This window comes from Falco punctatus (genome assembly GCF_963210335.1).
Source record: "Falco punctatus genome assembly, chromosome: 1".
Classification (NCBI taxonomy): domain Eukaryota; kingdom Metazoa; phylum Chordata; class Aves; order Falconiformes; family Falconidae; genus Falco; species Falco punctatus.
The window spans coordinates 101,801,990-101,816,730 of record NC_137580.1 but is presented as its reverse complement, the minus strand read 5'-3'; the positions used below and the strand labels follow the sequence as shown (position 1 = coordinate 101,816,730).

The 14,741-nt window shown below is 47.7% G+C and overlaps 1 protein-coding gene across 1 annotated transcript in view; it reads left to right on the top strand.

Moving 5' to 3' along the window:
- The window catches only part of GALNT17 (polypeptide N-acetylgalactosaminyltransferase 17), a 213,684-nt gene extending 199,798 nt beyond the window's left edge, over positions 1-13,886 (top strand). The window contains exons 9-11 of the mRNA XM_080398856.1: positions 1,124-1,219; positions 10,921-11,088; positions 11,750-13,886. Coding sequence (XP_080254982.1) covers positions 1,124-1,219; positions 10,921-11,088; positions 11,750-11,878 — 393 coding nt within the window. The 3' untranslated portion in view covers positions 11,879-13,886. The remainder of the gene's footprint in view (positions 1-1,123; positions 1,220-10,920; positions 11,089-11,749) is intronic.
- Positions 13,887-14,741: the final 855 nt, after the last annotated feature.

Here is a 14,741-nt window from a genome sequence, read left to right as displayed (position 1 = left end):
CTAAATTTGTATAAATCTGTTCACAGTTTCTTCTAAAAACCTATTTTGGGATTTATTCTCATCTGGAGACCATATACAGTAAAATATTCTAATACCTCATTTACTGATTTGACAGAAAATTATCTATGTTACCCATTGACTCCATGGATTAAGCAGCTGTATGTATATTTTTAATGCATAGTCATCTTATAAAACCCATTGACTTAAACTCAGCCTAATTCCTTACAAGGTCTCTGTAGGGTGCAGCGTGTTGTCACAACAGCTTAAGGAATAGATAAAGTAAGGAGACTTAATTCAATCTCTGCTGGCTTTGAGACCATACTGGGAATATAAAAACAGGCATTTATGGGCTTAATACTCTGTTGCAATAGGTCTTGTGGAACAGTGGCAGTTTGAGAAGGCTTCTTGAAGCAGAGCCTGAGCACCCCAGATGGACATCAGTTTTAAGAAAGATTTATTACCAAACTTACTTAATGTCTTCAAGCTAAAGCCTCAAAAAAAATAGTGTTTTCAAAGGCGTTATTGCAGTTGCCCTACATGGGGAGCCTGAAGAGAGGACAGCTCTGTGTTACCAGACCTGGTGGCTGGGGTTCAGCAGCCACTTGGCTTTGTAGCATGAGCCCAGCACTTCCACGCTCTGTCCGAAGTGCATCCTTCAGTACCTGGCGGCTGGTTTGCCATCGCTGTGCCTCCTCCTGCATCCCTGTGACAATTCGAAGGGGCTCCTTCTGCTAGCTGGACTTTTTTCCCTGCCTAGTTGAGCACTTTGAGATTTCAATGAAATACGAGCGATTCGGCATTGATTTCAGACTCCTGGCAACATGCTGACGATAGTCTAAAAATATGTTTGTTACCGCCATGCACGGCCAAATACAAAGAAAACTCTGTTCAAGGAAGTTGGCTGCTTTGAATGGTGATTATTATATAAAAGCAGTCATCATTAGGCCTTGTATTTAAGGAAAACATATGGCGCATTAAACCTTTCTCTGCCTGATTATGCCTAGTGATATAGCACCGCATGTTCGTTCTGTAGCAAGGGGCTAGAGGCATTGCCGCGTGCCGGTTTATTGCTTATCTCTGAGGAGACAGGACCGTATAACTCTGCGCTTTTTATTTCTTACAGCTTCGAAACAACAAGGCGAAAGATGTCTGCCTTGACCAGGGCCCACAGGAGAACCACACAGCAATATTGTACCCGTGCCACGGCTGGGGACCGCAGGTGAGGACTTGCTCTGCGGGGACCACGTGTGCCGGGAGCAGGCGGTACCCGGCAGAGGCTGGATGGGCAGAGGGCAGCCGCGCACCTCGCCTCTTGGCTTCACCCTCAAATGTATAAGGCCCACCTTCTTCTTAAAAATACCTCAGGTATAAAGGTACATTTTCCCAGCTTCTCTTAGAGTAGCTATTTTCTGGATCACCATAATCATGCCAGAGCTTCAAGTAAAAGCATAATTTGGAAAAATCTTCCAAATGAGGGTAAATAATGCTGAAAGCAAATAGCCAGTGAGCAGAGCAGAACACACACAAGCAGAACGTTTTAAGACCTTTTCTTTCTCCTTCACCCAGCAGAGTAAAAACTACCCTCTGGGTAAAGAAAACAAACAGTGCTTTTTAATGGAATGATAATTAGCCATTTCAGCTGGACTGGGGTTTACCATAGCATTAGTTTTCTAGCGCTCCTTTTGCCTCTCCAAAAGTTTGGAGCAACCCAGAAGCTTCTTATCCTAATTCTAGATTAAAAATTATCATTCCAAGATTCACTCTAGATCTCGTATCTTATAGAGGATTAGTGGATGTGTCAAATACTGAAAGTTAGTGGTTAAAAACTGATTCAGCCTCTTCTGTGGTTTTATCTCTTACCATATTTTAAAAGGAAAGCAGCATGGGCGTACTGCTGGTTCCATCGCCGTAGAGCTGGAACAAAAGGGGGTACCACACCTGCTCTCACTGCTGGCATGTGTTAAACCAACAGCAGACTCTAAGCTGGACTTTCAGGATTTGCAGCTCCAGGGATCTCTGCCTAGTTCCCCACTAACTTTTCCTGGGTGCTTTTCTTTTATCTCTGCCCATATCCCCAGTTCGGTATTTTGCCTACATTTCCTTTGTGTTTTTCTTTTTGTATGCCTAGTGGTCATCATCTCATCGTGCAAATCCCTTAGCACAGTATCCTTCTCCCCTACAATCTTTAAGGAGAAAATACAAGTTTCCCTTTAAGCCTGGAAGCAGAATGGCCATCTTATGACATACGGGGTTTTCAAGAATTACAACGTGATATTTTAGGGTTTTTTTCATTACCAAAATCATGACTGACCTTCCTAAAGCCACAAAGTAGCAGCACTTGTTCTTCTGGCATTTTAGCTCTATCCAGTGAGGCCCTGGGTGCTTATCCTCAGGATCTGATGTATGTATCTTGTATCTTGTTTGCATTTCCCATGTAAATGCTGTGGCTATCTATGTTGGAAATTTAGCCAAGGCAGAGAGGTTGCGGATGATGGGCTCTTCTGTCACTGTGCTTGCCTGGTGTGTAGTGGCGATGGGTGGAAACAGGGATAAACTCCTCTGTGACAAGGCTGTTTCTTCTGTTGCTTTTCTTTTCTCTTTGTTGAAAAGTCCACACTTGTTGCCAGACAGAAATATTTCCCTGTTATCATGGATCATCCGCATTTTTACTGAAGGGGTTGCGTCTACTGATCAGCTTAGAAATTAGGGGAAAACTGTGACTAAAAGCCGTCTGAACACCCCAGTTTGTAGGCTGGTACCATCACCCACATTCTCTCAAAAGAAGGCAGGACATGCCACAGGAGGAGACCGTGGTACCTCCCACAGCGGGTAGGTCCCGCCTGTTGCTCTCCATCGCCAAGAAGATGAGTCTTACACTTGGAGGGACACCTCACGTTGATCTGGGAGAGGGTGGGTGAGACAATCCCATTCCAGCTGTGCCTGGATGCTGAGTTAGGTAAATTTAAGGTGTCTACAGAGATTTCTTTTTATTTGCAGGACAACAATCTGTCTTCGCATGTTTTAGGGAAGACCTGCCCTCTCATTGAACATATTCTCATCACTGTGCTATATGGGCTGTGTTCTTCCCTCACCCAGGAAGGCAGCCATGGCTTGTCATACCACCATTTTCTGTCTTGGCATCATGATGTTGATTATTCTGGCATTGGCCATGCCTCCCAACAGCTTATTTTAACATCACGACTGCATCCCAGAGCTGTCAGTGCTGGCAGGTGACACGGGGTTTAGGCTGAGAACTGCTGGATGGGCAGTAAGCCTTGTGAGCACCAAACTCCGGGTGAAATTACTGGCATGACAACAAACTGCCGTGATGAAGCACCACAGGTGACACAGCAGTGTTCCATCGAGGCAAGGTACTGTATCAAACCTTCGTCTCCACCCAGAAGTGTATAAATTACATAGGAATGCTCAACAGCAGGGTTTGAATTCCTGCTCTGTAAGCCTACCCTGCTCTGCTCCAGGTCACTGGGATCTCCGTGCAGGTCTGGGGAGGGAAACTTCTGGTTCCTTCGTAGTGTTAAAAAAGAAAGCAGTGTTGGTTGCATTCATTAAGACCAAAACTGTGAAATACAACATAATAAAGACCAGCCCATTAAGTACCTTCAGGTATTTGCGTAATAAAACCCTGCCTGTGAAAATTTCTCCCATGAATCAGAAAGGAGATCAGGGACAGGAAGAAAATGCAGCACCAGGCAGTAGGGTTTCCCAGCTTATTTGTGGTAATTTATTTATTGAACAGGTTTCTAATTTAAGCAGCAGAGTGTTCCAGTTCAGAGGCTGCTGTGGCTGGTTTGCTGGGGCCAGCTGCATTCTAGCCCATGAAGGGTTGCAGCCTTTGGGTGTCTTTTTTTGAATACCCCAATATTCAATACCTGTGTGAATACCAGAGGTAGGTAAACTCAGTCTTGGGAACAGAACTTTCTTTAATCCATTGGATGTTGCAGATTATGTCAGTCTGGCTCCTTCCCAGTGCTCGTGCAGCCGCTGCATGGGCGGGGGTCTTTGCAGTGGGGAGATGCCCCAACTGCTGCTTTTCAGGTGGAAAAAACAGACTGGAGTTCACAGCAAAATCTTGTAGCCGTTCCCTCAGCTCTGGGAACATGTAATCCCATTCCTGGTAGCTTTCCTGAGACAAGATACGACTTTTTTGTCACGTCTTGAGGATTAGCTCATCAAATCTGGATGAAAAGCTGGAGCATTAATTGGAGCTTAGCAAAACAGGATGTCAACGCTCTGTTCTACCGCAGGCCTCCGATATGGCTTAAACGTGCCTTTTATTTCTTCACCTGCAAAATGAGCCTCGTTGGCGTAAGGATGAGTTGCAGATTGGGGTGGAACCCAGTGGGGACGCGGAGCTGCAGGACACTGCAGTGGTGGCAGCCTTAGTGAGTATCTGGCGTCCAGCGTGGTCAAGGAGCTTCATTTTCAGCCTAAGAAATACATAGTTCAAGTGATGGGAATGCATAAAGAGCCCAGCCTCACAATGCGGTCACCCTGAAATGTCCAGGCTCACCAGGACTAAGTACTCCCAAAGCTCACCCGAGCCTGAGCTGTGAACTTCAGGAGCCACCTGAGCCTAGGAACCAGCTGCGGGAGTCCTTCGGGGTAGAGGTAAATCTCACTTTGGTTTATCTTTGTCTTTAAACAATGATCAGTCAACTGTGGCTGATTGAGTTATTGCTAAATATAACCTAGTTGTTGCTTAAAAGGACACAGGCTTTTTCTTAAATGGCACAAACTGCCTTTTGGACTTTCTGGATGGAAACTTAAACCCCAAAGTGCATTATAGTACGAGAAACCGAATTAGCTTGATAGTGTCTGCTAACACTGGGCTTTAAGATGAATGGTTAAAAGCAGGCTATTTATTTTTTCCTCAGCTGTTTTTGTGATTAAACTTAACGATGTTTTCTTTTCCTACCTGATGTTCTGAAGTCAGATGTTGCAGTGCTGCTGGCTCCCTTCAGCTCGCCTGTCGCACAAGCTCAGCACAGATTTTTCTTCCTGGTCTTCCACCTCCACGCTGTCCCTTCCTTCTCCAGCTGAGAGCCAGTTCTTGGCAGTTCTTTTGTTTCACGATACATGCAATTAGTTTAACTCCTTGAAAATGCTTTTTAGAAGTAGCTATCAGTGAGTGCAGAAGCTTTGAAATTAGCCTTTTGCAGAAGCATGAGCGCCACGCAAAAGAAATTGGGCTTTCACTACTACTGTTTAATTAATGGGCTGCGTGTTGTAATTTATTGCTGGGAATATAGTTAGAGGTAATGTAAACGCTTTGTTCAAATAGCTCGCTTTTTTTTATAAAGATATATGTGTAAAAACCACTAGGAGCTGTAATTCCTTTGGAGTTTTTCAGCATCTGAAAGACACGCATGGTGCCTGTGCAGGGTGTTCATGTGGGGCCCCAACATCACCGCTTCTCTCCTTCACGGGTGGCCTGTCACATACGTGTTGAAAAGCATTTCACAATTAAGGAGCAGGTTCCTCAGCGTCGGCGAGCGAGGCTGAGGTGTAGGCTCCTGCTGGCATTTTACTGGTGCAAGGACAGCGGTGTTGTGGGTCCTGCTCCCTGCCTTGCTGGGTGACGTTGGGATTCTGTTGGAAGTACTCACTCTAGGTCCATGCCCCACCCCCACCCCCCGGCCAGTGTCTGCTCTGGCTGCTGAGTATCTGTAGATGAGCAGCCCCGCTCAGAGAGAGGGGGAGGGGTGTTCTCTGCGGGGAATCTGTCCCATTTGAGGCAGGGCAGCCTGTGTTATATCTCGAGTTTCTGCTCTCGCTGCTGGTGGCTGCTCATGGGTGTAAGCTAAGCATGCAGCGTTCAGGTGGATGCAGTGGGGTGTGCTGGATCCCTGCCTAGTGCTGAATGCAGATGAGATCTTGGCTTTTGCTCACAACAGCTCTGTTGTAGCATCTATCAGTGGGGAAAAATTTTGTTTTTTCTCTTGTTTTCCCTTTAGCTTTCCGTTCTCCCTGCTTTCATTCACTTCCAGGTCAAATCATTATCAGCTTTCATGATGAAGTATCCTTTTATCCTGTAATTATATTGAGCCTGCTTGTGGATTTTTTTTTCTTCCTGATGGCTTCATCTTTTAAGCAATACATCATGAAAACACCTTGCCGTAATGATGTATTGCGCTAATAATATAGTAATACCTCATTGGAGTGACAGAAGTATGATGATATATTTAGGTGATAGAAAGCACTATAATACTATAAAACTTAAGATAATGTTCACCCAGCAGAGCATTTCATTTAATTATAGGATAAAATATGTTTTGCCCATTTAAGCATCAGAACTTGAGGACAAAACCATCAATACTGAGATCATCCAGGACACAGCAGTATCAAGGGTGACAAAATAGCACATCAGATTAAATTCTGTTTAAAAGAAAATACTGTATGCTTTACTTATGCTTGCTAATTGATGATCTGCTTGGTGCAGAAAGGAAGCTAAGCAACCCTAAATTATTATCCAATAGAGTCAATGAAGGTCATCAAGGCTTTTATTTCCCAGGTGCTAAGATGTCTAATTAACTTTCCCCCATCCCTGAGATGCAGCCAGCCAGAAAAAATAATCAAAGAAGATGTATTGGTGGTGCAGGTTTGCCAGTGGGAGATCAGCCCCAGCGAGGTGCCAGGCACGTGTGTGGCCCCTCCGCTCCCAGCACCAGCAGGGCTGTGGGTCCCCCCAGGGCACAGCACCCCCCGAAGCGGTACCTGGAGGCGGGGGCTTTGCAAGGTTCCGTTTTACCCGGGGTGCAGTTTTACCTGGAAGGGTGTCCCTGAGGGGCTGGGGTATGAATCGGTGTGTCTGCCTGGGGACGTGCCTTTGGGCCATTTCCATAGATTGAGAGTTTAAGACCCCATCGATATTAACCACTTCTAAATGGTGAGCTTGTTCATATTTTTAAACTGTTTTTCTTTGGTCCTTCCTCTTGGACTTTCCCTTTGTCTCCTGTCCTGTGCTGGGCTGGTAGTTCCATGTTTGTTTTTTTCCTGCTGGATTGACCGTGCCCCTCGCCACTGGTCCAGTGATGCCTGGTCCTGCTCCGCGGGCAGCCAGACACGGGACAGATCACTTTAAAGGACAGACATATTTGGCGGGGCAAGAGAGCAGGATTTGAAGTCAGATGATTTCAGTGATTTGTCTTCCCACAAAGCCAGGAAAACATAGTCTGGTTACATGTAGTATCATGGATTTAAGAGGTTCTGTGATGTGGGCTGTCATTAACCTTCTGAGCCTGGACCGCACTTTGGCAAAACCTCCTTCTCATCAAGGAAATCATGTCCTTTGGAAGAACAGACAAACTTCTGTTGTCTTTAAGCACCGCAATGACCATGTGAGGACATCACTGGTGACTGCAAAGCAGCCATGGGATCTCCAAGGGATCCTGAACAGCCTTGTTCAGACACTTGCTGGCATAGACAACATTTTTGGGGTGGTCAGCAGTGAAAGAATGAAGAAGAAGAAGGACAATCCTTAGGAAACATCTGAGAGGAGAAAGCTGATGTGGACCAACAGGTGGAAGAGCCTTCCCAGATCCTGTGGGAAGCGCTTACCTGGCTGTGCTGTGAGGGTGAGGAGGGAAAGAGCACAGACCATTCTGGTGGTGCTGTGTGGATTGCGTACACCCCTGGGCTACAGGGCAGGATTTACACAACTGCATCACCAAGACTCCCAGACATGCTGCCCAAAGAAGGAGCAAAGTAAAATCCTGCTGCTGGGAAGCCCTTTGTGTGCTCCCCTGAGCCAAGGAGCGGTGTTGCCCCAGGGGTATTTTAAACTGATGCTGAATAGCCCTGTGAGCACTTCCAGAAGCCTCTTACATCTTGTTCACTCAACCTTCATACGTAGGCAATGGCTGAGTTCTCAGAGATCATCACCTGGGGCTGTGCTGGCCACGTTGGAGCAGGCAAGTTTGTTTGAGGTGCCGAGTTGTTGAGTTGGTGAATTGCTGCAACCACTCGGAAGGTTTTAATAACAGCAGCATGTGTAATTCACTGATACCGTCAAGTATCTGTATGGCATCTTCAGTTTCTAAGGTAGGCTCAGGCACAAGCCCAGCATCTGGAGCTGCTGTTTAAAATGTTGGTCACCCTCCGTGGTGATGAGTCAGAGGTGCTTCCCTCCTCTTACCAGGCAAATCCAGATAGAAAGTGCCGGCCAGGCTGCAGCTCTGCTCCCCGCAGCTGCCTGTGTGTTGGCCTCTGCTCCCTGTTTTCCTTTTTATTGCTCAAGAGAAACCCAGCAGCAGCGGCAGCAGTGCCTCAGCGCAGGAATCCCCTGTACCCGAGTGCTTCACCCCCCACTGTCGCCTTGTGGTTGAGACCTCCTGCTTGCTCTGGGGAGGAGCAAAATAACAGGAATTAAGGCATGAAAGGCAAAATATCCCAAAAGAAAAAAAACCTGTGAATGTCTTAGGAGCGCGGTGGAGCTTGCACTTGCAAGTTAGATGGGATTTTTGGGAATAATTGCTCTCAGGTTGGACAATTGGACAGGCTTGAGGGCTGTGGCTGAGCCTCCTCCAGGCTCGGCACAGCAGATCAGGCATTAGGCAGTGTGCTAGATCCAGACGCGTGTTTAGGCTTTATTTATCAGGCTATTATACATAGTAGGTGACACATCTAATAGATGCACTTAATGCATTTTTCATAATACCCGTGTTTGTTTTTCAGCTTGTTTTTTCTCCCTGCAGCCCCCGCCCCGCTCCCTTCTCAGGAAAGATTTGATTTTTGCTCTACTTACTTTTCCCACCACATTAAGCGATAACATGTAAGAGCAGAAATCATGTTGCCTTGTGGGCATTAGGCCAACTGTCTGAAGACAAGCTGCCAAACATCATAAAAAAAGAAAGTGTCTAGCACGCTAATTATGCATGTGGTAGGAAACATTTCGGAAGCAGGAGAAGGAGTAACTTGCCCATTTGGGACCTCTGAGTGATTTCTTCATCTGCCGTGGAGAGGGCTTGTCTTTTTTTTTTGTCTTTTCCTTCCTTGTTGCGAGACAAACAGCCTCATCCTGGGTGGTTGTGCTCAAATACTAACTCAGATGAGTTGCGTGGTTAAAAACATGCTGTCAGGATGCAAGCACTGTCTCACTCAGGGCTTGGCTCATCGAAACGTCCAACTGCTACAAACAGACCGTGTGAGTCTGAGCCTTCGGCGGGGCTGGAGGTGCCGGGGGGGTCATTCCCAGGTTGCTGCAGCCTTGTGGGCAGGGCAGCTCCCTTGCTGGGAGCTTGGCACAGCGTGAGCTGAGCTCGGCGGTGGGGAGGATCCCCATCCTGCGGTCGGGCACCCCACACCTGGGGACACAGGGATCGGTGGGAGCAGGCGGTGATGACTATGACTTTAAGCTCTGCAGGCTGCCCTTCCTTTCCATCTCTGCTGTGCCAGTGCAGCAGTTTGGAGGGGAAATTACTGTAAAGCTTAGAGAGACATGTACTGCTCTACACCGTCTTGCCAAAGGCTTTGGGGGGCAGAGGAGCAGGTGCTGCACCGGGGGACAGGATGGGGCAGCTTTGCCCTGGGCTAGCATCAGCTTGGTGGTGTGGGCTGCTGCAGCTGAATCTGCCTGGGGTCAATGCCTTGGGAAGAGACCTCCGTGAGATGTGAAAGTAGCAGAGGCCTTGCTTTGCTATACAGCACATTGTCTAAAAGTGTAACTCTGCCAGCAGCTGGGAGCAAAGCACCCCAGGCAGCCATCTCAAGGAAGCTGGAGGATTCAGCACACCTGTACGTACAACCAGCGTCACTGAGAGAAGGAAATATTGGCATCAAGCACCATACCTGTATCTGCCATTATTAGCTGCAGTCGGACCCTGCTACATTGTTCTAACTTGATTTTCAACATTTAATTATTCTAACTGAGATAACCCGAACTCCCAGTGTGATTTACTGTCTCTTTTTAGCATCTGGGTCACAGATATGCTCAGTTAATTAACGTGCTGAATACTCTTTATTTGTCTGCTAGATAATGGATTGATTCATAATTTAAATAAGCAGCTGTGTATATCCTTCCCTTGAACTATAAAAGGCAGGCCACTGTCATTCATCTCTTTTCACTCCTGAATTTAAATATGCTTAGGGAAATATTTGGGTGAGATTCCTTAAACACTGCAAATGGAGGAGCCCTTTGTGTGTGGCCCCTCCGTGGCTGTCTCAGTGCTGTCTGGGTGCCAGCTGGGTGCTGCCCCCGAGAGCCTCCCGCCCTGCCAGATGCTCCCAGCCTGCATCCCCTTGGCAGCCCCGGCAGGTCCCTGGGAGCGCTGGCTGGTCGGATGCCGGGGGTGTCGCAGGGGTCAGCTGCAACCCCGAGCCTTTGCTTCAGTGCCGAACCATGGGGGAGATGTGGGCTCGCATTGCTGCGGAACAGGGCTGATTATAGATTGGCCCCCTTTGGCTGACATTGCTGTCCGGCTGCTGTTGGAGATCTAGAGGGCTCTGCCAGACACTAGAGCAGCATCGTTAACAGGCCAAGGCAAGGCTGGCTCAGCAAGCATGCGAGGAGCCCCAGGCTGGGCCAGCATGACTGCCAAGCCAGCTGGCTGCAGCTGAAAACCAGGGAAAATCATCCTTTGCCCCAGCCTACAGTGCTAGGGCCCAGGGGAGGCTGGAGGACTCTGCCCTGTGATGGGTTGAAGGCTCAGAGTTGTTCTTGTCCCTTCTCTGTGCCCCAGCTCCTCACCTGCATCTGCAAAAAAAACCCAAAAACAACACAAAAAAAAAAAAAAAAAGGCTGGAGAAAGTTGGGGCTTTTTCCTCTTGTGAGTTCTAGTTTCTCCGTGCACCATCCTCACAGTTTTTCCCTGGGGCTCTGCAAACCTGTTCTTTCCTCTGTCACTTTTTAACAATGCATCAAAGATACCGATGGTTGTCTTCCCCTCCTCCCTTGCTTCCCAGCTTGCACGCTACACCAAGGAGGGATTCCTTCATCTTGGGGCCCTCGGGACCACGACTCTTCTGCCCGATACCCGCTGCCTGGTAGATAATGTGAAAAGCCGCTTCCCTCAGCTCCTCGATTGCGAGAAGGTCAAGAGCAGCCTCCATAAGCGCTGGAATTTCATACAGGTTTGTTGCGAGTATGCCATGGATACTGCTCCCCTGCTTCCCAATCCATGAGTTGAGGCACATCATCTTTGGCATGAGAAGGTGTGGGACGAAGACAGAATGGTCCTGTGCAAGAGCAGGTGCCAGGGCCTCGGGCGGAGGGATGAGGTTAACAGGGATCAGGGGCAAGGACAGTATTTTAGGACAATTCACAGTAGTTTCCCTTTCTGATACCTTCAGGTGTATGTAACCTGCCCAGCTGATGACTTGCAGATTTCTTTTTTTCTTACAGATAATGAATGATGAAAAATACATGAAAACACGGTACTTTTGTCCCAAAGCAGAGCATCAATAATATTCACTCTACAGAAGCATCACACCTTCCTAACGCAGGGGTATAGCCATGCTGTTTAAAGGTTACAGATGTCCTTTGGTTGCTGACATGTTGGGATACATGTTGCCAGTGATAGCGGTTGCTCATTCAATAAACATTGATTGTTTTAGGAATTATTTTATTGTTTGGATTGCATTACCGCCCAGCTAAGTAAGCGCTGTGCACTTTCCAGCGATGCACACAAGGACACAGCTGCACTCCCGGGCAGCGCACAGTCTTGGCTAGCTTCACAGGCAACCCCACATCTTTAATTTTTTTTAATATTTTCCCCATATCCTTTAATTTTAGAATGGTGCCATCCTGAACAAAGGAACGGGACGATGCTTGGAAGTGGAGAACAGGGGAATGGCCGGCATTGATCTGATTCTTCGCAGCTGCACAGGACAAAGATGGACAATTAAAAATTTCATCAAGTAAAGGGCAGAAGAGTCAGAGGAGTTTGACTCGAAGCACGGCTGACTCGGACTGATCTGACTGGACTCCTTTGGAAAGGACGAAATATCAAAACAGAGCTTTATTCGTGTTATTAGGAGAGGACAAGGGGGAAAGGGGCATTTGTGTCTTTTTATTTTTATTGTGTATTAGTCTCCCACAGCTGATTCCAACTGTGTGAAATTGGGTCAGAACTGCTATTTTCTTCTGGCAGGCACTCTAAAAGGTACCACTTATTTCTGCTGGAATGACTGTAATAAGCTCATGCAGTCTTGTGAGCATTTTACTGACAGGGAATTGTTGCTTTCCCAGACAACCCCACACTCTCCCAGAGGGCCGGGTAGGTTTGCGCCGCAATGGGAGTCGAGAGACCCTGGCTATATCTGCCTGGCAAGCATGAAAACTTACATGCTTGTGAGAGGAGAACATTACCGAGCCCCAAATGAGCCGAGTTTGAAAGATGTGGTGTTTTGGTAGGTCCTCTCTCCTCTCCCTTTCTTGCCCCTACATCCAGCAGCCCCTTTCTTGAATCTGGGAGAGGCAAATCTCACCCGCAGTAGCTCCCATGGATCTTTCCAACCCTTAATCACAGGTGCCATCAAGCAAAATTCTGTTGAATAAAACCAGTGATCTCCCATCGTCTCCTCTCCACTGCCCATGCGCTGCTGTTGGCCCAGCCAGCCCCGTGCAACACCAGTCCCTCCCACGGAGGCACCAGACAGGTTTTCCTTGGAAAAGACCTGGGATGTCTGCCTGCCTGTTGGGGCACTTGCCTGCCCTTGCAGGTGGCAGTCAGACTGACGCATAGTGCGTAAGGCTTGGGAGATGCCTCCTGCCCCACGGGAGCCTGGGCAGCTGCAGAGCCGCCTTGCCCTCCCGGCAGGGCTCTCAGCCTGGCACTGTCCCTTTGGAGACCCACCTTTACCCTTTTTTTTGCTCTTTTCTTGTTGAAGTGAGGATGGATGCGCTGGTGTGTGCAGCAGGCTGAGAGCAGGCAACATGAGAGAAAGTCCTGCTCGGGCTTCCCTCCCATGGAGGCTGTAGGATTTGGTTTAAGGCATCCTTGCTCTGAACAAAGACATCAGTAACGGTAGTCTCATAACTTGGTAGCAGTGTTCTCCTCCTGAGGCTCAAGCCCACCTAATCCCACCTGGTCAGTGTGTGACTGTGGTGAAGGTCCACCCCAAACTGCATGTTGCTGCGGACCTTCATGAGCTGTGGTGAATTGAGGAAGGGAGAGGGAGGGCGAGAGACCCATAAATTCTTGACTTTGCAGTCACTTGAGGCTTGTTAATATGGTGGGGCGAACTCATCTGCTTTTTTTGGCCTGCAGTCATCTTGGCTACCATATCTACCCAGACATCATGGGAGACCATTGGTTTGAGGTCCTGATGTCTGGCTACCTGGAAAAGGGAAACGTGGTCTTGTAAAGTTGCTTTACAACAGATGCTAGACTAATGGGTGGATACAGGCTTTGCTCAGTGGAGAGGAGAAGCCAGCCCATCTCCTGTCCTTCTCTTTCTGGTTGCCCTCTGGCTAGGGTGCACTAAAAATATATTAATATATGAGGCGTATGTGTAAATATGTTTCCCAAAGATGGGATGTGCACAGAGTTGTTTGCTGCAGAGCACTCATGCCTGTCTTCCATTTGCATCAGGATGAAGCTACCTGGATGTTTAATGAGTTCAATTTTCAATGCCATGCAGCAGGTTTATAACTGATGTTTTAGTAATTTATTGAACAGAAGCAGATATATTTCATGGTTCCTTCTACAGCAATGAGCGTCACATAGGACTGATTGTTCATTTAGGCTTGACAAGACTTCCTCATCCATTGGGGTTGTCTCTGCTGTTTTTTTTCCCTTGCTTCCTTAATGAAGTAAAACCTCTTAGTTGTCCTGAATTGCAAAGTAGGGAGTCAATGTAGAATTTTGCTCTCTTAATCGCTGTTGCATCATCTCTTGTGTAATAAATTCTAGCACTTACAAAACCAATATGATCACAATGTCTTTAGATGCATGATATGTTTGCCCTTACATTTGTTGCTGCCTTCTAAGAAAAGCAATTCGTTGATCAAGTGGACTCCAGGAAAGTCTGGGGGATTTGAGACTTCACAGCTAATGGTCAAAACGCTAAAATGCCCTTTAATTGAGGAGTTTGCTGTCATTCATCAGTGGAAGCCACATATTGTTTAGTGTTGGGAAAACCCTGCATGTTTCAGGATAAACAACCAAAAAGCCCTTGGATGTTGCCTGTGCTATAATTCACGGTTCCCAGTTCAGCTCTAGCCCTGCCAGTGCTCAGGGCGCCAGCAGATGGGCTTTGTCAGATTTAATCGTGATGGTATAAGGTGTCGCCGCCCCCAGCCTTCCATCTGCTTCAGCTGCTGGAGGGTTTTTGTCCCTGTCACCGGCAGCAGAAATGAATGTGTGGCTACACCTCGGCTACCGTCATTGGCAGGATGTGCTTCAGCCACCAGACAGGAGGGACTTGCTCTATTTAACACACCGGATTGTCACCCAAAGTCACTCCGGGATGTCTATGCGGCTCCGCTCGGGAGGCAGCAGCCCTTGGCAGAAGCAGGGCGCACCACCGAGCATCTCCAGTTGCCTGGTGGCATTTGTGCTGCCTGTCGGAGGCGATGCACGGGCGCCCGGGAGCTTGCCTGCAGGTGACACAAGGTGACCTGGCGATGAGGATCCTGTTGGTGATGGCCTCTTTGATCCTATAAAATATTAAGGTTCAGAGATGCCTTGCCTTCGTGCTCTGTAAGGGAAACAAATGGCCATGTATCCAAAAGGAAGGGGACAGTGGAAATGAACGCTTTGCTCCAGGAGCCTCAGGTGGGG